General features: G+C 39.7%; 1 protein-coding gene across 19 annotated transcripts in view; it reads right to left on the minus strand.

The window, feature by feature from the left end:
- The window catches only part of MAST4 (microtubule associated serine/threonine kinase family member 4), a 576,096-nt gene that overhangs the window by 55,436 nt on the left and 495,609 nt on the right, over nucleotides 1–25,051 (minus strand). For all 19 annotated transcript variants that reach the window (XM_070246179.1, XM_023625596.2, XM_070246178.1 and 16 more), the window contains 5 exons: nucleotides 19,468–19,537; nucleotides 14,074–14,152; nucleotides 8,772–8,929; nucleotides 6,752–6,827; nucleotides 4,702–4,911 (listed from right to left, as the gene is read on the minus strand). In XM_070246179.1, the coding sequence (XP_070102280.1) occupies nucleotides 4,702–4,911; nucleotides 6,752–6,827; nucleotides 8,772–8,929; nucleotides 14,074–14,152; nucleotides 19,468–19,537 (593 nt within the window). The remainder of the gene's footprint in view (nucleotides 1–4,701; nucleotides 4,912–6,751; nucleotides 6,828–8,771; nucleotides 8,930–14,073; nucleotides 14,153–19,467; nucleotides 19,538–25,051) is intronic.

The following is a 25,051-nucleotide window of genomic DNA, read 5'->3' on the forward strand; positions in this document are numbered from 1 at the left end:
TTTTAATCGCAAAACTTTGATTTATTCTCTGTGTTAAAAATCAGATGTAAGGGCTCTTAATGTGAGCTGTGAATGAAGGAGACATTAAAAGTTTATGACGTATTAAGTACATGGTCCAAGTAGAGTGGGCAGCTGATGAGGAACCTTGATTTTCCGATGTCACATCTTAAACGTCTGAAATGGCTACCACAGTGCAGGATTGCTTTTGTTATCCTGGGCGTTGAGCACATTCGTGAAATACATATACAACGTGATTAGCCTATAAATTAATTATTTCATAATAAGCAGTGCTTATTTCAAATGTTAGGTGGATAACGTAGAAATTTCTACTTGGATATACACACATGAATTTGATTTCACATATTAAATAAATAATACCTAGACACTCAGTAAAGTTTAACTGACTTAAAATCTTTTTAAATTTTATTTTACATGTTGCCAACAGGTGACACCTAAGTACAAAAAAAAAATCCTGAGAACAAATCTCAGTTTATTAAGAGTCATTTTAATTTTCAATGATATTTTCTTGAAGAAATGATGCAAATCTGTATCAAGGCAGACTTAAAACCAAAATTTTAAAAGTTTAAATGTAAACTTCTATGCATGCTCACTTTTAGGTTTTCTTAATTTTTAAATTTCTGTGATTTACTTTCCTATAAGGATTAAAAAAATATATCAAGGTGAGGCTGGTACAATAGAATATAACTTTACAGCCACAGTAATAAACACTTAAAATCATTCTCGAAGGTGCTTTATTCTGACAAGGAACTAGCCCTCCCATGAAAAAGACTGGCAGACCAAATCTATGAAAAATGGTTATACTTAGCAGTAATATGTCTACTGCATTTAAGCCATCAAATCAAAGGCAACTTTGCAAAATGTAGGTGCAGAAACCATATACAGGTAAAAGCAAAACGGATAACATTTAAAAGGAAAAAAAACAGGCAAATGACCATTGGTGAGTAATTGTAGAATAGAATGTGTTCAAAGAAAACCAACTAGTAACTATAAGCATAGGTGCTAGTAACCAGCAAGGTCGATAGGACATACATAAGGAGAAAGATACACAATGTTTAAACTGTCTTTAAGTTTTCTTTCCAACTTCTGTTTTGCAACAAAAACAGATTTTGTAAGATATAATGAATGCCAAGAAATATGTTTATATGTCTTCTTTATAGTTTATCCTTAATCAAAACTAAACAGAAAACCTTAAAGATGAAGCAAAGAAAACACCTAACTTCTTGACTGACAATTTGGGCAAGAAACTGAATTTCTTCTTACTATAATTACTGTTTTATAAATTCAGGGATATAAAGAAAATTGGGAAAGACTGAACATGTTTTAGTGGTTTCTACAAAGGGAAACAAGGACTCTATACGTTAAAAAATTTAAAAATAGTTTAGATAATTCAAATTCCATTCCAAAAATTGTAAAAATAATCAGTTCATTCCAACTTCTTACTTCTAGGGATTATCAGCCACAACAAAGGCCAAAACATGGGAGTTACACTAACGCCAGTACTATTTTACTTACTATCATTAGGAGTGGACAGGAGCTTTGTTAAAACAACACCAAGCAAACCCACACACATTAAGAAGGGAAAGTTTCCAGGCTGCCAGCAGCAAGCTCCAACACTCATGGATTCCCTGTGTTGGTATTTTAAGTGTTGGCGACTATAAAAATATTGAGACTCAGCGGCTGGCCTGGTGGCGTAGGGGTTAAGTTTGGTGCACTCTGCTTTGGCAGCCCAAGTTCACAGGTTCAGATCCTAGGCACGGACCTACACCACTCATCAAGTCTTGCTGTGGCAGTGACCCACAAGCAAAATAGAGGAGGACTGGCACAGATGTTAGCTCAGGGTCAACTTCCTCACAAAAATAAATAAACGAATAAAGAGATAAATAAATACTGAGACTCAGATTTAAGAGTAGCTTATAGCTTTCTATGTATTTTATTTTCTTTGGCTAAATACACCTAAGTGAAAAAAAGAATGGAGACATAAAAGCATTTATCTAGAATTGGCCTAGACCTCAGGACTTTGAAAAGGCACCTAGCTGCTCAAACCACGTCAGGGGGACCCTGGCCTGGCTATGCAAAAGATTGACAACAGAGAAAAGTGGCTGGGAGACACGCTGGGCAGGCACACAATGTCACAGCTGGGAAGTGACAACAACTGCATCATGGGAAAGACAAAGCAAGTTCCCACAACTCCACTCTTTGCAAAAGGGGCTAAGGTTCTGAGGTCTAGATGAATTCCAGATAAATGCTTTCATAAGTGCCCCTGTGACCTGTTAGCTCCAAACTCTGGAAGGACGTTGTAAATGCGATTCTGAAGATAGTTTTAATTTTCACAAAAGGACTGAAGGAAATGTTTACGTGTGAAGATAAACAAGAAGACATTCTAATTCATACCCAACAATGCCCTTTGGGCCACAAGCACACATGTTTCTCCGCCCCAAAGAGAAATTTCCCTAAAAATCAACAATTTTGTATCTATTATATGGCCTATTCAGATGATCTTTGAAACCTTAGGGTTTTTTCTTTTAATTGCCATGAAACAATCTGCAAAGTCTACCATACAGAAACAAAATCAAGTGGGAGATTTCAATGTAAATAGATTTGATATTGATTTTACCCTTCTCAGGGAGTGCCTAGGAAGAAATAAAAAACCCAGGACTAAGCTGGTAATTATGGTAATATTCTGGGACAGAACTGTGGAATTCCCTCACAGAGAATTCCTCTCTTATTTGCCTCTTCTGTTTAAAAATGACTGGTTTATTATAATATTCAAGGTATTCTCATAAAAAGTAATATGCGTAGTGTTTCCAGCATTTTCCAGAAGCTGATTTGATTAAAAGGAACAGTAGCACTAGATTACTTGATGATAAATCGTAATAGATCAAATATTTTGGCTTGCATACATATGCATCTTCCTCCCCCCTCCTTCCCAGTTACTGAGGAATCAATAAATACCAGGCATGATGCCAGGCACCAGGGAGTTAGAGATGATTTGGCCATGATCTCTGTACCTCACAACGCCCACTGTATGCTGATAAAGCAAGGCCCCAAAACAGATCATTACAATGTGCTGTGGTTAAATGCATTGAGATGGAGAGTACAGCCACGGGCCACATTATGGCTTTTACTTTTAGGCAGAATGGAGCCACTAAAGAATGTTAGATAGATGTTCTTGCAGCAGCGAAGAAGTATAAATTTGAGGGGTTAGGACTGGAGGGAGGTAGACCAGTGAGGATGAGGGTCTGAGTTAGGTAGTAGTTATCGAATAGGAGGGAGGAGTTGAACTCCCATCAGTGGGTTTTGTGAGAGGCAGTCAGAAGCCAATTATTCAACACATATTTAGTGAGTCCCTCTCCGTGTCACACCCTCTCCTAGGTGAACAAAACAGACAGTATCCCTGCCCACCTAGACACTATGTCCTGGTGCCGTGCTATTCAAAGTGTGGTCCGAAGAAGACCGGTGCCAGTTCATGAACTTTTAATAGTTTGTGATGAGATAAGCACAGTTATTGAGAGTAAACATTTAGCAACTCTTATAGCAATTTGATATTGCTGGAAGACCCAAATGCATGATCATTTTCCTGTAAATTAATTTTCACTTTAATTTATAGGAGAATTGATCCATGAGAAATTGGAAATTAACAATAAAACCCCAAAACAATGTGTTCATCCCCAAAGATAGCCTGAGAAACACCACCTTAGTGGACTGCAATAGGCTGAAATGTGAGAAGTGGGTACAGAGTATAGAAAACCCCGTTGGGAGGTTTCCATGGGAAAGGGAAAAAACAGTGGCTGCTAGCCAGAGAGGGACCTTCTTATCTTGCCACAACTAAATTCCGGAGGAGCAAGGACAGATGGATTTCTAGAAAACCAGGATGCTAATATTTTCCTTCAGTTCCATGCAATTACTTACATATTCATGCTTAGAGAAAACCACCTTCGATTATGTTTACATGGGCATAATTTATGCCCTATGAGATACAGAAATACCATATATCCAAATATATAGGCTAAAGAGGTTTTCCTTGTAGGCTGTGGCTGATCAATTTCAGTCAGAATAGCAATATTACCCACTAATTCCATACCAACATACACACTCCCTTCCTGTCCTGGGTGTTATCAGGAGCTAGGCATGCAAGTGTTAGACCTAGACAGGTCCTGTGTTTATCTGTCATATTGGAAATTGGATATTTTGTTAGAAGAAGAACTGACACTAATGAAAATATAAGTTGCCATTTACTACCCAACACCACATGCAGGTTAATTAATAGGACACAAGGCCTGGAAGAAGCTAGCAATTTTCCACTTAGCTTTTGCAGATATTAGAACTAGATAGCATCATCAAATAACGCACATACACTCAGGCAATTTATAACTTTATGGTTGTGGGGGGAAAAAAACCACTGCTTCAAAATCCTTCACAATCCACTTATCCTAGAGCCAGAGATTGTTGGGTCCCAAGGTTCCTGTAAAGGTTATTACATTAACTTTCTATTTCTATAAATGATGACCAGAATCAATTTATAGCAAGTAGCAATCAACTTTTTTTTCTTCTTCGCTTCGCTGGAATACAAACTACATCTCATGGTTAAAACTTGTTAAGCAAATGCTCTCATAAAATTTTTCTCTTTTCAGAGGAAAAGCAAAACAAATCAGAAAACTTTACATGGGGTATGACCCATACCTCCTGTAGCAACTTATCTAATTTGTGCTGTAATTCAAGGAAGTATCGTGAGGTGATGAGACCCTGGTGGGATTTATCCAAGCAATCTCGAGCCAGTTCAATAATCTGATGGTGAGTGAAACTGAGCACTCCATCCGCAAGGGGAAGGACATGGTCAGGAGAGTAGCTGGTGATAATTTCCTTTAGTCGTTCTTCCATCTGAGCCGTGGCCTATTGAGAGCAGACACGCACACACAGATGTAATACAGGAAGTAGACATGTGGACAACTCAATCATCACATTCATCTTGCATTTTCAGGGACCTCCACAAATTATTAAATAGAAGTCTAGAAATCAAATTTGAAAGAAGCCTCACTTCTGTATGATACTATAATGGTGGATAATTGTCATGGTATATTTGTCAAAACCCACAGAATGTACAACACCAAGAGTGAATCCTAATGTAAACAAACTATGGACTTTGGGTGATAATTAGGTGTCAGTTAGGTTTATCGATTATAACAAATGGACCACTCTGGGGGCGGGGGGGACGTTGATGGCAGGGGGTTGTGTGCGTGTATGTGGGGCCAGGGAGTATTTGGGAATGCTCTATTTTTTCTGCTCAATTTTGCTGTGAATCTGAAACTGCTCTAAAAAATAAAGTCTATTTGAAAAAACAAAAAGAAGAAGAAGAGGAAGAAGCCTCACCATGTGGAAGAAAGATTTGAGGTATATAAGGGAAACTGAATAACCCAGGGTGATAATTACTTCTTTTCTATGCCCTATCAAATATAAATTGGCCCATGTAAGTTTCTTCAAATAATTCAATATCTGGTGAAGTGTTAGGCTTTCATTTCAGATCCTGGGCTTTTTCAGATAGATCATCAAAAATACCAAATAGCTCTGTTTTTACCTATTCAAATATCAGGACTGTTGCTAGAGTTACACACGGGGGGGGGCCAAGAGTTTGTTTTCTTGGCTATGTTTTAATGTACCAGGAACAAGTATCTTACCAACTTCAACTTTTTCTCAAAAAACTTCTTCATGTGCAAAAGGCCCAAGGGATTTCCTTGGTAACACAAATCTAAAATTTCCTTTCCAGTTTTCATTTCATTCCTGTGATCCCCTAATGCTTAACCAAATTCCTGGCTTCCATTAATTGTTTATGAGGGGAGACTCCCTCTGCCTCCTGCTCCCCTCTAAGTCCTAACCAGTATTAACTAGTATAGTCAGGACCTGTTCCTCTGGTGGACAAGTGACATGTAAGAAATAGCTAAAATGGCTTTAACCAATGACATCAATGTCGGGTTCACCACAAATAAGAAGTCCTCTACTCTTGATTTATGAAACCAAAGATTTCCTTTTGTTCTCTTGCCTATGGCTACAAAGGCAGTAGGGGAGGAAAGGGAACAAAATGGAGAGGGCGCCTTCTCCCAAATGCATAGGAACGCTGGTGGAAAAGCCATGGAAACGAGGTGACTGGGCTATCCGACAGCAGCTCCGTGCAGCCAGGATGTCTGGCAACAATCTTCACGAAGTCCTCTCTGGCTCAATTCAAATTCCTTTTGCTGGTCTAATGGGGAACACTGCAACTGAAGCTTCTCTTCTAAATTAATAGGCTTAGACATATAATTGCTAAAGGGATAGGAAGTCGCAGAAAAGAAAAATTAGGTAAAAAAAAAAAAAAAAAGCTTTCGTGACATACCAGTCTTACAGGCTTTTGAGGAAGAAATTAGTCTCTGCCTGACAATACAGCAGCAGGCCCAGCACATGGACACAAGGAGCGCGTGGGCCTAGAGCCGCTCTCCCTGTAGCACCTCACCAGGCCCCCCAGTGGGTGCTACAACTGCAGGATTCACTGTACAGCTGGCTCAGCACACAGAGTGTGGCTAGTTCTCAGCAGTTTTTAAAAACGTTTAGAGATTTTATCTTTCCAAGCAAGCTACGGTGCTGTTGTATGCAAGCCACTACTGGGTTGGACCATTACTTCCCACAACAAAACCCCCTTACAGATGCTAACCCCATGTTGCTGTTTGTTTAGATGCTAGGAATCTTCAATTCGATTTCTTACCTTTGGGAACCTTTCTTTGTAGACATGGTTCATCATAATTATTTCATGGTCACAGCAGGCGGGAGAACGTCCAGGGCTGCAAAGAGAAGCAAATTAGCCTTCTAAACTTGCTACAGCGTGAAATGGAAATAAGCTTTTTATTTATAAACAATTGGTGGCATCAAAAGTACTATGCAACCTTTGTAAGAAAAGTATATTAGGTAATAAACTACAAAATCAGTCATTAGTACACGAGTACACATAATACCCAGAAACACAGAGATGCCCTGAATAGGATTCAGGAAAGAAAGCTCCAAAAGAGAAATGCCATTAATTAATTACAGTTATAAGATAAAACTAGTTCACAATACATTCTTAAATTGAAATTATATTCTGTATGTAGCATGCACTTGTGCAGTTCTGGGAACCAACTAATGAAGTACCATAAAATAAAACAGGGTAGTCACACACAACAAGACCCAGGACGCATTGACTGGTGTAATTTCACACTTTCATCATACACCTGCAGTCTGCCACGTGCCACTCAAGAGGTTTGAGAGTCTTCCATGGCACAGGTGTCACCACTGAAATCCACTTTCTAGCCTAGCAAACATTTATTTAGGATGCTGAGGTAGGCACTGCGGACAACGCACAACAGAGGCAGGCAGCTGTTGTGCATTTATCTTTATTGTGGCAGTAGGTTCACCCTCCTTCCTAGTGGTATACAGTTGTGCAACTTCAGTGTGAATATTCATGTTCCCAGGAGGTTATAGCTTGCACTAGATATCCTAGGAACTGCTTTCATAAAACCTAAAAGGGCACCTGAGTGATAAAATATAATGCCATTAAATCAATTTGTATAATTGGTCTTTTAATCCATGTTTCCAAATAATCTAACACATCTCACAATTACCCAGGATGGCTATATTTACTATCAGTTTATGATACTAAGAAAGGTACAAAGGGGAAACCCTTCTCAGTAAATGTTGATATTCAACTGAACATCTGACCAACTATTTTTTACAATAAAGCCTTAATATATCAAAGTACACCAATTCTATAGCATCAGGATCTCATACTGCAGTGGACCTGGAGATGGGCTGCCCTGATTCCCCTGCAGAGAAGGACCTGTTGTCCCAGCTGCTGGGACTACAGGAGCCTTCAGCTGTCAGTCTCTTCAGGCATGGCCTCAGTGGCAGAGTTACCTAACTCAAGGCCACATCCTTCCCAGGATACTACATCCAGTGACTGAGGTGGGTTACAAAGGAAGGGCCGTTTGGCCCAGAGGGATAACTCTGATGGGTCATGTCATCCCCAGAGAATGCTGTGGGGTCTGAAGCAGCTGTTGGGTCTGTACTGTAGCTAGATTTCTCCCTCTGACCAATCCTGCTTCCTTTCCTCCTCTCCCCTCCACAGGTGTTGGTCCCGAGCCCTCCCTAATAAACATCCTGATCTCTGTTTTAGACTCTGCTTTCTGAAGAACCAAACTGTGATATGTATCATTTTTTGAAACACGGTCAAAATAAAACTGGCTGTACTCAGGGTCAAATGGACAACATTTGGCATCCACAAAATTCAAGGGACATAAACTTCTGGAGAAAGTAGGACTTATGATGAGAAGACAGACTGAAAGATCTGGGTTTTTAAAAAGTGGCATCTGAATTCCACATCTGAATCTGAATGTGCTATTCTTCTTTTGCAGCCAAGCTTCTCCCTCTTAAAATATTAACTGCTCTTGCATCCTAATTAGTTTATCTTGAAATTTTCAATGGCTAGAAGGTTTTATCGGTGGTCCCTTTAGTCCGTCGTGACTACTGACACTACAGCAATTAGCAAATTGTGAGAATTTAGAAGAAAATTAATAAGATGCCTTTGAATGGTAATTAACAGTATCATGTGTAGATGGAAAAATCGCATTATATTTATAGCAGTTCACAAATCATTTAACACATGTGTGAATCAGAGGACCAGAAGTCTTCCCTTGAAATGGTTGAAAAGAGATAATGCAACTAAGTAACATTTTTCAAGCAGCTCTACACACCTCAGGCTTCGGGAACGGGGGCGCATGGGGGTGTTCCTGCATCTGTTTTCCGTGGCGATGCTTTCAGTTGTGCAAAAATGTTTCGATAAGAAGTGTAATTCATCTGGCGTTGGTTGGTATGGTAACTGATGCAACTTCTCCTGGGAGGAACAGGATGACTAAAAGAAACCGAAATGAAGTTATATGACTACCTCAAAAAGACATTCTTCAGATGAATAACGAATCTGCGATCAAAGCACTAAACTTCGATGTACCACCATTTTATATTGTTCCTTTTTCATGTTATAATTACGATAACTAGTGCCTAAACGTATACCTTGATGTTTTCCCTGGGTGGTCAACTGGCTTCCATAGTTCATCTCATTTGTCTATAAAACAATTTCCCAAAAAGATAGTTTTCTATCTGGAGAAAACACAGGCTCTGAAAATGGATAGGACCCAGTCAAAGCCAAAGGAAGAAAGCGACAAGTGGAATGAGAATTTGGGTGCCTTAAACGACAGATTAGTTCTCAACTGATTATGGTTCCCTCACTTCTACTGCTGTTCACAATCAAACACTGTGACTTTTAGGTAAGTAACATGAAATGAATTCTACAATGTGTGATCATAAGTAAAGTAATGAGATCTCTCTTTACGAAGCATGCTATCTTTTGATGCAATTGCCATCGATATGTGCCCTGGGTATAAAGGAGAAGAGAAGAAGATATTTTTCTGAATGACGCCATTGTTTTAAAATAGTTGGAATTTTTTTCCCTCTCTTCTTTGGCTAAGACTACTTTTTTCTTTTTTGTGTCTGAGGAAGGTTGTCCCTGAGCTAACATCTGTGCTAATCTTCCTCTATTTTGTATGTGGGACACCTCCACAGTGTGGCCTGATGAGTGGCGTGTATGTCCGCGCCCAGGATCCAAACCCATGAACCTCGGGCCGCCGAAGCAGAGCACGGGAACCTAACCACTATGGCACCGGGCCAGCCCCACCTTTTTCTTTTTAACAGCTTTAGTGGTGGTGAAGTTTTTTATTCCTTGGGTATAGATTTGCTTTTTTGAAAACTATTGCTCAATCCTTGGAGAAAGATAAGGTAGAAAAGGTGAATGGCTAAATAACACTGCTTTTAGTCCATCTGAGAAATATAACTACAAAGCAGAGCTATGTTTTGCTGTTATGTACATAACTGGGCTGTTATGTACAGTATGGAGATCATGTTACCTTTCTAAAATGTGAAAATTAATTCCAAAACATCCCAGGCTCCAGAGTTTCACATGAGGTATTATGGACCTGTTCTTGCACGAGGACGACACTAAGAGACTTGAGGAGAGTGGCTCCCTCTGTGAAGGGAGTGAGGATAAAGGGACTGGGTGGGAAGGGCTTTAGCGGTACCTTTAACATTTACTAAACAAAATAAAAATGCATTTTAAAAATAGCTGTAGCAAACGTAACAAAATGCTAATGTGTTAACTCTAAGAAGAGAATACTGTGGTTACACGATATATATAGCCACATAACTGACCTCCACAAAGAAGGTGCCCCATGCTTACTGACGGGGAGGATGTTAAACTGAATGATGCAGTGGTCTAAGTAAGCATTACAACCTTCACAGTATTAAAGAAGTGAGGAGGCAAGGAGCTTCCCTGGGAAGAGAGCTTCTTTCGTCTCAGTTGGAACAAGCAAGGTATAAAGAAGAACAGGGTGACACCAAACCCAAGTGACACCAGGACGGGTCTACAGCACTGGGAACAAGTGCAGGCCAGCAAAGCATCCTGGGGATTCAAAAGGCGTCAAATGGGGCCCTAAAAGTGAGTTGACATTGCACAACAGAGAAGCCCAAGGTTCAGGTTCAGCCGAGGTCAGGGACTCGGAGGACCTGCAGCGCCAGCGGAGCGAGCTGCCAGGACAGCAGAGGCTCCAGGGGCTGTCCGCAAGGCCTCACGCACTTACTGAAAGGACAGCTCCACTCGTCCAAACATCTTGGAATACCACTTTCACAAGAGTTTCAAGAATGAGTTTGGGACTTTCCCAATAAACTGAGTCTCATTACTTTATATTTCTAGCATGTTCTCTAAGTATGGTGCCAGTGAGTCTCATCACACAACTCGTTTGCATACGACTTTTGACTATATCATAAATCAAACCCACTTCCAGAGAGTGAAGATTTATACAAAACAATGTGCTGCTAGTTCTCAAGGCAATGAGAAGAGTTCCAAAAACTGTTATGAATAATGATATCATTCAAACAAGCACTTAGTCTCTCGAGACAACCATTTTGTAAAGGACAGTACTCATATGCATGCATAATTTTCTACTTGTTATTTATTAAAAGTAATATCATTTTATGGCCATACCACATATTTCTAGATATTTATATTCTTATTTCCATTCTTTCCCTCAGCAGAAAATCATCTCTCTAGTAAGAAATATATGGAGGAATGTCCTCCCACTGCTGCAAATCCATATTACTTAAGATTAAAAATTATAATCTGAGCAAAATTTGAAGTTAAAAGAAGTTGCAATACTGAATATTCTCTGGAAGGAATGATTAACTTCATATGACCAAATGTTTCCAATTTCAGAACACAGCATTTTTAACACTTGCCAATTTTGCAGTTTCCATAATATCCAAAGGAGAAAGACCTGGAGTTTGCATTTCAACATGAGCAGTCCTGGAATTCAGCTAACAACACAATCATCTGTAAAACTTAAGCTATATTTTTAAAGTGGTTGTAATTTTATTTGCACATATTCTGTATTTTTATTTAGAAAATAACTAAAATGCATTTCTGATCGGCCGAATGATTAATAGTTAACCCAGAAAATGAGAATCTAAGAGTGATTCAGATTAGACTTAGAAAAGAAGAAAATGCAACTACTAAGCAGTTTTGCACAATTTCTGCCCTAATATTTACAGGACAAGAACACAAAGAAACTGAAGGAAATGAGAAATAGCTTTTCAAATTTTTGCTCATCATTTCTATCAAAAACCAACAAGAAGAAAAGATAGCTGAACTTTGTGCAATGGCACCTATACTCCACAAATTTCACAGTTCCTTATGTCTTTTGGCAAAAAGAGTAATTTTGAAAGCTAAAATTTCATTTTGAAGGGAAAAATAGGAATATGAGATCAACAATTACATGACATCATCTTCTTCAATAAAATAAATACTCCAGAGAAAAGCTGTCTTACCTTTGGTCAGAAGCTGTTAGAAACACAGAATATGTGTGTGTGACTAGCAATTGTCTCAAGAGACTTCTTTTAGGCACGTATGGAAGTCAAGGACAGCAATGATTCCATTATGACAGATGGCCAGGTCAGGCTTATTCATTATAAAGTATGTTTTAAGAAATACCATGTAAACTCCTTAAAAAGAGCCAAGGGCCCGGGGTCTAGACCACTTACTATATTCTTATTGGTAAAACAAGGGGCTTGGAAAACAGCCCCTCAGTTTATTCTCTTTGTCTCACATTTTTGATCCATAAAACGAAGAAAATAATGGCAGCCACCTGATACGGTTATGTTGCTAGGATTAAAAGAGCCAATGTATTGTAAGTAGTTAGACTAGTGCCTAGCACATAATAAATGTTTATCCAAAAATTGTTTTTTAAAATTATTTGTATCAGACGAGGTCTGATTCTATATAGCTCACCCCTTTTTTTATAGATTTACTTTTTAAAATGGTATATGATTTACTAGTTAGAGATGGAAAGAAGAAAGATCCTGCACTCTCCCCCATTTTTCTTGCCAAAGAGAAATTTCTGTATTCAAACTATAATAAAGTTTGACTGAAGGGTAAAGCAAGGTGGTACAGTTGAAATAAAAAAGAATTTGGATTCAAGAGAAGAAATAAATTTTGAGCATGGAGATGCCGAAGAGTCCGGGAAGAACAATAATTAAAATTTAGACAGTTACTTTTTTTTCTTTCTGGTGAATCAGTTTTAGCATTCGTTTTCACACTGTGGTTGTCCATATTTTCAACATCTAAAATATGGGTCAATAACCAATGATGGTTACTGACACAATAACCAACGGTGACTTTACTGTTATTCAGTGACAATTTTATCCCCTGAAGCCACTGAGGAGTTTTAAGCATCCTTTCCTTATGTGAGGCTGGTGCGCCACTGAAACTACTCAAGGATGTCAGGATGTTTCCCAAAAATGATCTAAATGAACAAAAAACCGACATACCACAACAAAATGCAATAATGGACAGGAAAACAAATTACCTCTCCTCAGTAAAATACTATGAGGAGATGGTAAAAGTAATCCAGCAGATTTTAACAAGTCAGTTTTAAAGGTGCTGTAGAAAACCCACACTATACTGCGTCTAGAATTCTGGAAATACAAAATGTAAGGCAGTGGAGATACCAGGTTGAGCTCATAAATTTAACTATAGTTTCTTTCAAGTCAAGTATTATTAAGTGGCTGAATCTATAGGCTTAGCACAGCGCTGGGGTCTGTGAGAAGCAAGAGCTGGATAGCCCTACACAATAAACCAGAGAGTTTGACAAAATGGAGACGAAAATGAATCAGAAGGGGCTCTAAAATCATCAGGTCCCCATTCCTGGCTGGTACAAGAGCATTCAGACCACTCCATTAGGTATCCATTGAACACCTACAATATACCAGATCTTTCTAAATGACCACTGACTTCTAAAGCTCTGCAGAGACAGATATCCAACAACTTCACCACTTTAACTGAGAAAGCATATATCTAACCTACTGAATCATTTCCAGGAATTGCTAGGGCTCTTGTTGAACTGTTACAGTTTGGGGCAAGAGTATCTTTCTTCCTCTATTCCATTTTCATGGTTTCATCTTGTCTCTTTATTTATCTTAAGTACTACTAAGTTCTTTTAATCTCTCCTTAAAGCTCTTACCTAGAAGTCACAGACAAATTTAAGGCTTGCCAAAATAAATAAACCCTGCATCTAAGCCACACAAGAAAAAAAGACCCAGGCCATCAAAGTTTAATGGCATTTTCAGTACTAATCTCACTGGCGTGGAACCAATGCAATGAAACCAGATTGCATTTTCCCCCCAAAACAACAAATGGTATTAAAACAAAAGCTCCCAATCTTCTCCAAACTTGTGATCGTGGGACTTACTCAATTTGTGCACCAGAGTTTAAAAGCTTGAAGCAAAAGTATGTCCTTTTTATGTTTGTCGGCTCATCATTTGACATGTAACTTATTCAGAGCGGCAGACACACAGAATTTATCTTCTCCTTCCTACCAGGAAACACCCAGAGAAAACGCAGCCTGTGTAAGAACTCTGTGGTTGTGAGGGAGAGGAAAGAAGTCAGGCACTTACCGAGACCGTGGAGCTGGGCGTGTTTGTCCCATAGCCAGAGGAGGGGAGAGAAGCCAGGGACCAGCGGCGTCCATCAGTCCTATTGAGAAAGGGAGATTAGCTTAGGCTAACACTGGAGTACTGTTACCCCGGAACCCCAGGGAGACCGAGTATTCTCAGTCAAACGATCGACACAAACAGTCAGTGAGGATATGGCAATGCTCAGCAAGGACTAGGGTAAACAAACATTATACAGCAGGTTGACTTTTATTTAAACTGAATCAATACACCCAAACAAGTAGAAAGTGAATGGGTTGATCCATATTATTGATCTCTCACTAACACACTTTGACAAAATGAATACCAGGGATAATTACAATGGTCAGACTCAGCAGATTCAAATGAATAAAAACAGAACGGGAGGAGGAAAACCACTCTTATCTGGAAACTGATAACTGGGGCCATGATCTTTGGAAAGGCCTGAACTCCCAGCATGGTACAAGAGCCTGTGGGGACTTCCACTGCATCCTAAAGACCTTCTGCCTATTATTTTCAAGGGAATAGTTCCAGTCAGCACACCTAGGGAAGAAGGGATCAGTGGGCTCATGGCTGGCTCAAGCCTTAAGTGGCAAATAACTTCAGCACTAGGAAAGCGACTGACCTTATGCTCAGAATCTCTTAAGAGTTCCTGCCTTCTGACATGACCTGGCTTTATAAAGCGTTGCAGCAAAAGCCTCTGGTAGGGTTTATGACTATGAAGCCCAGTTCTGGGCAGTGACAGCAGGGGCAGAATGAAAATTCTCCACTAGTGATAGAAGCTAATGCAAAGAGTAGAGCTGTCTGCCCCAGTCATCGAGGCAAAGCTGTGAGGAGTCTTGAAGAGAGCGGTTTGTATCTCCAAATGATGACAGAATGGGTAGCTTCTGGGTTTTGAATTCAGGTCATTACAAGGGCCTCAGAAGAGTTAATGAAGTAGTGGAGATCATACTGTCGCCAAGAGAAGGGGACAGAAGAAAGCAAATTTTCTGAAATCTCTGGCCTTCCAGAGAATTTCCAGCAATTTCGAGTAAGACTGTGTCTTCAAAATCACATGACGTTGCAAAGACAAATACATGCACATTTGCCAAGGGGGAAAAATGGAAAAAACACACTTTATAAAGAGCTATAGTGCATTCTTAGATGGAGTATCATACGTAGACTCTGTAATTCATGAGTACATTAATTTACCAAGTGAGAGATAAGAATGGACCAAATTTAGTACAGACATATTCATAATAAGTTGAAGTCAGAGAATTCAATAGCATTAGACTTGAAGTTGAGAAATGTCACAATTAGATGTTCACGTAAAAAACTGACATTTTAGCCTAAATTACATTCAAGGGAAAATATAATCATAGGCTACCATAGATGTTGCGTCTAATAAATGCAAATGGTCCACAAAGACAAATGCAGAAATTCAAGTGGACAAAGCACAGAAGTACTACAACGTTAAGATTTTAATAAAATTTACCTGTCATTTCTGTGACCATGATTGAAGTACAATTGATTCAAGTATGTTTTTAAAAAAAGAAGCGAAATAAGATGTTTGTAAATAGATCAGATAAAATGAATGAGGAGAATTAAGCCATATAGTCTTTAAAAATACTTTTAAACAATTGAAAATGTTAAAGATTTAAGAAGAAAATAATTATAATAACATGCATATAAAGACATCTGACTATCAATTAAATAGACACAGATTGGCCTTATTTGGCTACTTATGAAAGACTTAAAAACTCATGCCTGTACTTTATAAACACCTCCAATATTTAAAAGTAAAAAAAAAGGATATGATTTTAAATGAATTATTCAGTCCATTTAATAGCAATTATCAGAAACTAGTCTCTGGAAAGAGTGAGGGACACAATTTCCCCCTCTGTGACTTCGTTTTGTGATTCATTAGCTCTCCTTTCCCTCAGGTATCAATAAACATATTTCAGATGAATGAACAATTTCAAGAAGAGACATGCTCTTATTAGTTCTGAAGCATAAATTACATTTGCTTACTCCAGAAAACACACAACTAGAAAGGTGTTTAAAGAAGAATGTGTTCAGTACTCTGTGTAGCCACAGACCAGAAATAAATTATGTTTTATAAGGTTCCTTAAGTTGTCCGTGTCTATTTACTCAAATGGAGCACATAGGACCATTGCATTTTCATTACCATGACAACCACACATAAGGAGTTACTATATATGCTATATACAGTACTTACAGAAGAGCATGCCCTTTTTTCAAGAAAGCTATCACACAAGTGCAATTTGGATCCAATAATAATGTTGTCTTTTCTTTGCAGTAGCTATCAATAAAATGTTATCTGAACGCAAGACTACATTCTTGCCAAAACAAGGTTTTTTGAAAAGAGTATTTTCTTTGTGGGTGGAAATATCAATGTTACACTAAATGAAAAAGTAAGAAGGGAAAAACACCTGATGGGAACACAGGATACAAAGAGATTGGCAAAAAAACATCATTACAATACCACTCACAAAACTTCAGATTAATATGGTATACAAGAAAGAAAGAAGGAAAAGTCCCCACATCAACCTGGCTATTATAACTATATAAAGAGGAAGTAGATTTCTTTATTTAATTGTCATAGTCACCTGGCGTGATACATTTTATATTCCAGCTGGTACTGGAACAAGTTGAATGATACTAATATAATGTAACCAACTAAAGAGTAATTCTGCCCACTGGAACTCGACAACTGTCTGATGATCCGAAACCAGCAGGCAAGTTTGTTCTGGTAATTTGCTTGTGAAAACATATTCTGAGATTTAACCTGGTAAATATCACCTAGGCAACTAGGAGACATCCATGGCGTATTTTCAGGGCTCTATATTTTCAATGAAAGTGAAAGCAAGTTATAATGCAGAAACCTTTGCAACTTGTGGGAAAGGCAGAACAACATTATGATGCCCATCTTACGACCAAGAAAAGAACCTTAAGGAACTCCACAATGAGATGGATTGTAAATCTATCACAGTTATTAGCAAAGGAAAAATATGTTTCCTTGCTCCAGACAAAATCTGCTATACTACCACGCTCATTTTCATCCTATTATTTTAACTCAATATTAAAAAGTTAACTTGATGATTTTACTCTCAAATATGTATTAGATAGTATGGAAAGCAAGTGTGTGTTGTCCTATTTTCCAGAATAAAATTAAGCTATCACATACAGGGGAAGTCTACTGGGGGAGTGTTATCACACGGCATAAGTAAAATCAGAAAAGATTACTAAGCTTTAACTTTATCCCTTCACCCAAGAATAATTTTTAAAACAGGGCAATCTCTCCTCTGTTGGACTAAATACACAAAATATTAGAATGTGGGAGTCTCAAAATGGCGTTACTTCCTAAAGGCTCAGAGATGCATACCAAATGGAAGGAAATGGAAACCCATGAGTGAAATTTCTGTTTCCTGAATGAAAATCAACTTTAAAATGGAAAAGAAAGACCCCAGATGTTAAATAAAAATATGCCAATTTGAGTTTTCATAGCAAATACAGGGTTCTGCTTACATGAATAAAAGTTTAAATAGATGATCACTCACGTCCTAATCTAAATTAATACTTTTTGAAGAGTGTGGAGGGAGTTCCATCTGGAAATTCATGCAAAATGAACTAGAGGTCTCCTGTGATAATCTTCTGTCACGGTTTATGGTTTATTGTCAAAAATTAACATGCCTGGGGAGTTGTGTATTTTTTTATAGCATAGAAACCAGATTCGTCTGTCCTCCAGTCACCTACTTAATTATTAGATTCTCTTCATTTTTATAAATCTGATAGGATTAAGAGACTATGATTTCTGTCATGTTTAAATGCATGCTGTAATGAGATTTGCCTTTTTCTTACTACTTAAAGTAATTAAATGCATTCGCTTTTTTTAAAGAGCTGTGTTTAAAGACTATGGTGAGCTCTTGTTTATCAATTTTTATAATATTTTCTTTTTCACTTAGAATACTAGCACCATCATGAATTAATAGTCATTGGACAAACACAGGCTTTGTAAGATCAGTTAATTTTCACATTTCTTTACAGTGCTTAAAATGAGGACTAAAAGAATAAAAATTGGAATTGGGGAAAATCAGCGTGTGGGTCTCAAGAAGTTCCTTGGAGAGCACATCTTAATTACTCTTGTGCCCTTCCCGTGGTGGAGGCCCGGCCCCTTACACACGTGGGCATCTACCATATGGTGGGCAATGTGTGATGTTTACAAGGGAAGCTTTCCTGAGAATTCTGGAAATGTGGCAAACAGATCCTTTTCTCTGGATTTAGCAATATAAAACACTAAACAAAAAGCTATGAGGACACTGCAGGCTTTGGTAGTTAGCAGCATCGTTAAATCTATTTTTTTTAAACCTATCATTGTGTCTTTATTAAGTGCTATTTTAATCTACTTCAAGGTATGGTTAGGTCTCTGAGGAAAATTTAGCAGAGATCTGGGACATTCAGTCCATAAACCAAATTAGTCCTGAATATTCAGAGACCTAGCTGGAGATTTGTTTTCCCTGGGCAGAAGAGGACAGGGTAGATTTATATATATATATGAGAGGGATGACGGAGGCCAGGAAGCTGAAGGTTTGAATATGACAGGGTGGAGGATTAATTCCACACGCAGGACACAGAAGAGGTGCCTGTGTAGACTCCTCTGACTTGGCAAAACCACAGATGATCCAGAACGGAAAAGTCTTAACATTAGATCACATGCCCACTATCCTCAGAACAACAACCACACTTCTCAACTCAGTGACCCAGATATGAGACATAGATATCTTTGATATTTGGGCTCCATTTCTAACTAGGAAAGGAAGAGATAACATAAACCATCCTATAGTTCACACATGGCTTTATCTCAAGGGGATCACTAAATTGCTGGCTTGATGCTCTCCAGTAAAGGAGCATCTTAGAGTTTATTATTTCTTGTGATCCCAAGAAAGACCATTAAAAAAAATGTATTTCAACAACAACAAAACCAATTGTACCAGGACACAAAGATAAATCAAGTCCTTATAATACAAGTTCAGATAATTCAGTAAAAATCTGTTGAGCATCAAGCATGTGCAAGGCACTGCACTATGGAGGCGAGAAAAGATGGAAACAGTCATTTCCTGCCCTCATGGGAGCCCACCATCTAGTTGAAGGATCATGAGAGGTACAGATAACTCTACCATGAGGCAGAAATCATCATTAAAACTGTTATAGCAGGAGTGTTTATAACAAAGTTCTGCAGTTGCCTAAAGCTATCTTTGGCGGGGGAGCTTCAGAGAAAGTCCTATATGATATCAAGGAGCAGGACCTCACAAAGGAGAAGGGGCGGGGCTGGGATTCTCTACATAGCTCTTTATTATTCCACTCACCAAAGGCCCTTACCTTCGTGCAAATGAAAAATGGGCTGAGGCACTGGGGGAGAAATTTCTTGGACTATCTTGAGGGCTATTTCCTGTAGAGAGAAAGAAGAGAAAAATTTACAACATGCTTTTGTATTTTTATCATTATCCACATCCAGAATCTTCTTCTCTTTAGTAATAAGTTTCTGTACACTTTTGTAAAATGTCCATCTCCCGGAAAATGTTTTAGTTTTACTTGAAGCAGGGATTAGGGTGTGTGTGTGGGGGGGGGGGGGGGGCGCGTGAGCTCCAGCACAGCTTTCCAAGTGTGCAAGATATATGCATAAACACATCCACCTCCAACACCAACCAGCAGTCTTCCATATATTCAATAATTTAAATAGTTCAGTCCTATAGAATAACAAATACACAGTCACGTGCTGTATAATGAGGTTTCAGTCAACGACAGACCACAGATACAATGGTGGTCCCATAAGATCAGTACCCTATAGCCTAGGTGTGTGGTAGGCTATACCATCTAGGTTTGTGTAAGTGCACACATGCTTGTACAGTGACAAAATCGCCTAATGACGCATTTCTCAGAACATATTCCCGTTGTTAAGCGGCACATGGCTGTACAACTGTTTTGGTTCTTGCTCTTTCAGATGTTAACATTTCCGACAGCAGGATGGATGGGGAAGTATATGGTTCAACGTGAGGTGGGGGGAGGGGGAGACAGCCTTAGTATTTTTTATTTATGGAAACATTAAAGTCTGAGTTCTTGAAAATAAATTCTCATATTCCAAAGCACACATTTTAAAGGTAGAAATGTCAGAACTAGTCGTAAAACACTGGGAAGAACCCAGCAGTTTGGACCTATTTCTAAAATGACCCAGCTCTATTTCAGCACGGCCAGAGTGGCCCAGCAAACTTAGCCCTCACCAAGACTTCCGTCAATAGTCCCTCTGTGCCTTAGCAGCTGGGCTGTGACTGGCCAGGCAGCCTTTGAAAGCCACAGCCACACAAAGGCTGGCTGGCAGAGGGTGTTCTCCCTGAGTCCTTCTGAGGTGGGTGGAGCCCAGATTGCTCACTATAAGTTGGCAACTTCTTGGGGGCTTGTTACTTTTTCTATCAGAACACTCAACCTGCTGCTGATCACCGAGAAAGCTCGGCAGGCAGCTGGTGCGGGGAAGTTCAGGACACTGCAGACCGCCCTGCCTCCCTCTGCATGTTTCATTAGATGGGCAGAATCATCAGAGGCCCGGATGGGACTGCAGCTGGTTTAAATAAGGAGGTGAGGCAAGGCTGCCAAGTAATCCCCTATATTCTTGAAACACAGAAAACACGTCAGAAAGATACGTTTAATCCCTAACAGCAAGCCAGTGGCCACATTACTGATTTTGTGGTGGAAGTGACAACTGTAATTAGGCATAAGGAATACAAGATTGCACGTTACAGTCAGTACCTAGCTGTAAAGGTAAACAGTTTATCATCAGTGTGCAACTAGCCTAACACATTAAAGAGAATAGGTTTAGTGTTACCTTGAGGACTTCTGGACTGGCTATACCTCTACTGAAATTTTTCAATTAACTTAAGGTTGCAGATTTTATAGTGATGTCTTTCTTCAACAGATGCTATTAACTTTATGACAGACAGCACAATTAAAGCCGTTTAACTGGGAAAAGCTGAGAAGCTTATTTCTTTATGGAGAGAGAATCACAAAGCATTTTTCCCCCTGCTGCAGTGAAATTTATCATGCCTTTGCATCTGTTGTTCCTAGGGCCCCTGGAGAAATGGATTCTGCTTTTGTCATCCAGTCATGTGGGACTCTATTTGTCCATTTAGCTACACAGCTAAATTAAGTTCTTTCGACTTCTCTCAACAGCCTTCATTCCCCCCGCTCCCCTCCCCAACTTAGCTTGTACAACACACTTCATATTCCTTAAAAGGTCTTGATAATTTCAAGATGGCTAACAATTTTGTTTTCTGAAGGGAAACAAATCTAATGCCAGAAATCTTCGTGTAGATTTTGTTTTTGATTTGGAACAAATATTCACTTTGCTCACACTTCATATAGAACAGACTACTGGTAAATTACTAGGAGAAATGAACAATTAGGAGAGTCAAACAATGGACTGTTTGAAGCCAAGGCATTTTGAGAACAATCCCTATTCCCCTATTCAATTAGAATAAATAATAAGACCAATGAAACATGGCACCAAAGTCTTAGCCCTGTGTTCTTTGTAAAGAGAACACTATATCCGGAGACTTTAATGAGATCAACCAGAACAACTACAGAGAGCTTATTAAATATTTTTAAGAATCTGAAGAAGAGAGAAACAAGGAATTAACTTAAAACCCTTTTCACTTTTAGAGATTTTTAGGGGTGGCTCCCAGGAAGCCATGTAACATCTTATAATACACGATGACCCATCACTTCCAGGACGAATGAACAGAGATAGAGATCCGGAGGTATGCTAACTCTGCTCTTAAAAACTCAAGGCTGGGGTCGGCCCTGTGGCCAAGGAGTTAAGTTCATGCGCTCCACTTCAGTGGCCCGGGGTTTCACCGGTTTGGATCCTGGGCGCAGACATGGCACTGCTCATCAGGCCATGCTGAGGCTGCGCCCCACATGCCACAAGTGGAAGGACCCACAACTAAAGTATACAACTACGCACCAGGGGCTTTTGGGGAGAAAAAAGGAAAATAAAATCTTAAAAAAAAAAATAAAATCAAGGATAGCTTTAATCTTTGGGTTTTGCCTTACCATACTGTGCTGCCTTCCCAGGCCCACCAATTGAAAATACTCCTCATTTTCTCCTCAGCTATTCCTATACTGCTGTAAAACCAAACCTAAATTCCCACATCTTCACCTTCAAGACTTCAAAGCCATCCGTTTTATTTCACTAATCACAGATCTTTCTTCTTGTTTCATGTCAGATTGAAGAGCTAAATTGAAAAGCAAACACTCCCCTGCCCCTCGAATCCCCCATTATTACAAAGGCTCTTAAATGTAGTGAGATATTAGAGAAAATGATGGTGGCGTGAACTAGAGTCCCTCATAATACCTCAAGGGCAAGAGACTAATTTGCTTAATTTGAGGGCAGCTCAGCAAGCTTAAGGTAAGAGAAGAAATGGATGGATTTCAGGAAGGGGACAGAAACAAGCCAGACATGGAGGGGTGATGCAGGAGAGACAGGCTCTCCAGAAGCAGGGAATTCAGACTGGTAGAGCCAATGCACTGTGAACTCCATGTACTGGTGTCAACTAGTGGGAGGCCTTAGGGGTGCTTGGAGGGGAGAGAGATGTCGAGATTTTAACCTGGCCTGAGTGTGCTGGGTGGACAGAGGAGTGGCCGAGGAGGAGGAGGAGATTAGGACGTGGAAAGCCAACAGAAAAGATATTTTGCTGAGCAAACCAAATATAATTGGTGACAGATTAGAAACAAGTGATGAAAGAGATTACAGACTAAAAGTGATAATGTGGGTGGATTGGAGAATGACTGCCTCACTAACAGGGAATTTGGAGAGACAAGCGGGGTGGGAGTGATAGTAGAGGAAAAGGGCAGATGAGTATTTGGTAGATTTTTGTGTCATTTATTACAGAATTCCTCAATCTTTCTTAGGGGAGAAATTATAAGATTAGCAGATTAGACAGCAGAAGTCAATCTCTGAAGTCTTTGTTCTTATTTGAAATAAAAATTGATTTCTATGTTATCTACTTGGTCTCTGAAGACTTAGGGATACTATTTGGTTGTACAGTGATCGAAATACTGCTAACCTCGAATAGATCAAATTATAAAGCACAACTTACACATTCTTAACTCAGAGATGAGGACCAGATTGCTGCGGACATGCACAGCGCTTCCCCAGGATGAGAAAGCAAGATGGACTGAAACCAGCGTCCTACACATGACCTTCACTCCTCGCAGCACTGCTCTCTGAATTCATCCACCCATCTGCAAAGCAATACCTGAGAGACTGTCAAATGAAAACTGGTGCCAGTTAATTCTCTGCCCATATGTGCAGCACTGGCTTATAACTCCAGTCCTGCTGCTCTCGGGGACTGGCTGGCTCTTGGATGTTTGAGTGCTAGGACACTTTAGAGACTGCTGCTATCGCTGCTGATGTTTCTGACCTGGTAAAGTAAACCCTAGCAGCGGTCAGGCACTGGGTAGGTAATTAACTCCACAACCCCCAAGGGGAACGAGCATGGCTAATACGCAAGCAGTTTATCAAAACGGTACTTCACCTAATGGCGCTGCACAGGGTGCCACATTTTAGAAGCTGTTATTGTTAAGAAAGTGATTTCTAGATTAATTAAATTGTTTGATTGCTTTGTAATTAGGTTGGAGAAGTCCTGTGTCTTCACTACAGAGAAACAAGCTGCAAATCTTTTGAAAAGGCATATGCTATACCCACTATAGATTATTAATGTATTTTTAATAGCTGTCTGTTCACAAAATGATAGTTTCTGGGTGCCTTGATTGTCTATCAGGACTGAGGGAATCCAAGACTTAATGATAACTGCCATTTGAAACTCCTGGTGGATCAAGAGTGAGCCCCCATCTGAATCCTTGCTGTCATTACTTGATGATGCTGAAACGAGTTGTGACGTTTTACAACAGAACCATCAGTGCTGTGTTTCTTATTGCTTTGTGGGAGATTCTCAGCAACACACTGGCTCTGCTTAAAAACTTTAAGACCAAACTTTAAAGAATCAAACCTAGGATCTCCCTGCAAGACAAATGCCAGCAGATAAAGTTGGCACTGGAACATTACACAGGAACCTCAAGCTCAGTGAACTTTGAAAACTAATAGTCCAAATCACCTAAGAAGTTTGAGCCTATCCTTCCAGACGCAGCTGATGCAAGAAGAGAGTTAGAAATCCTCCTCTCACTTAGACAGCTGTCTCAGAAACTGGCTCTTCTCCAGGTATAATCACAGACTATTAACTAAACCTGGGCAGCTGTTTGGACTCTAAGTGGACACAGAAAAACCTTGATGGGCCTCCAGTGGAATTGCCTCTGGGTAAGCTGTGAAGTGTTCACCGCGGGTCAATGAACAGAAACAGACACACATGCCTGGGTTTTCAAGCAAAGAGAGGATTATACACATGAACCAAGGCTTTCATCTGAGCCTCTTTGAGTTTTCCCTGTCCCCGCCATACTGATCCTTTTATGGTCAGCACCACTCCTCACTGCCACCTGGCAGATTAATTCCTTCCACAAATATTTATTGACCCTCCACTCCATAGAGGGGTAGGATGTGATTTATATTTTTTGTTTTTTTTTTGAGGAAGACTAGCCCTGAGCAAACTGCTGCCAATCCTCCTCTTTTTGCTGGGGAAGACTGGCCCTGAGCTAACATCGGTGCCCAGCTTCCTCTACTTTATATGTGGGACGCCTACCACAGCATGGCGTGCCAAGCAGTGTCACGTCCCCACCCAGGATCCGAACCGGTGAACCCCGGGCCGCCAAAGTGGAATGTGCGCACTTAACCACTGTGCCACGGGGCTGGCCCTGACTTACATTTTAGAAAGCCCCTCTATCTGTTCTCTGGCCGATGGGCTGTGAGCAGGCAAGAGGGGCGTAGGGAGATGAGTCAGGAGGCTCCCAGTGCAGATGC

The sequence above is a fragment of the Equus caballus genome, chromosome 21, assembly GCF_041296265.1.
Source record: "Equus caballus isolate H_3958 breed thoroughbred chromosome 21, TB-T2T, whole genome shotgun sequence".
Lineage (NCBI taxonomy): Eukaryota > Metazoa > Chordata > Mammalia > Perissodactyla > Equidae > Equus > Equus caballus.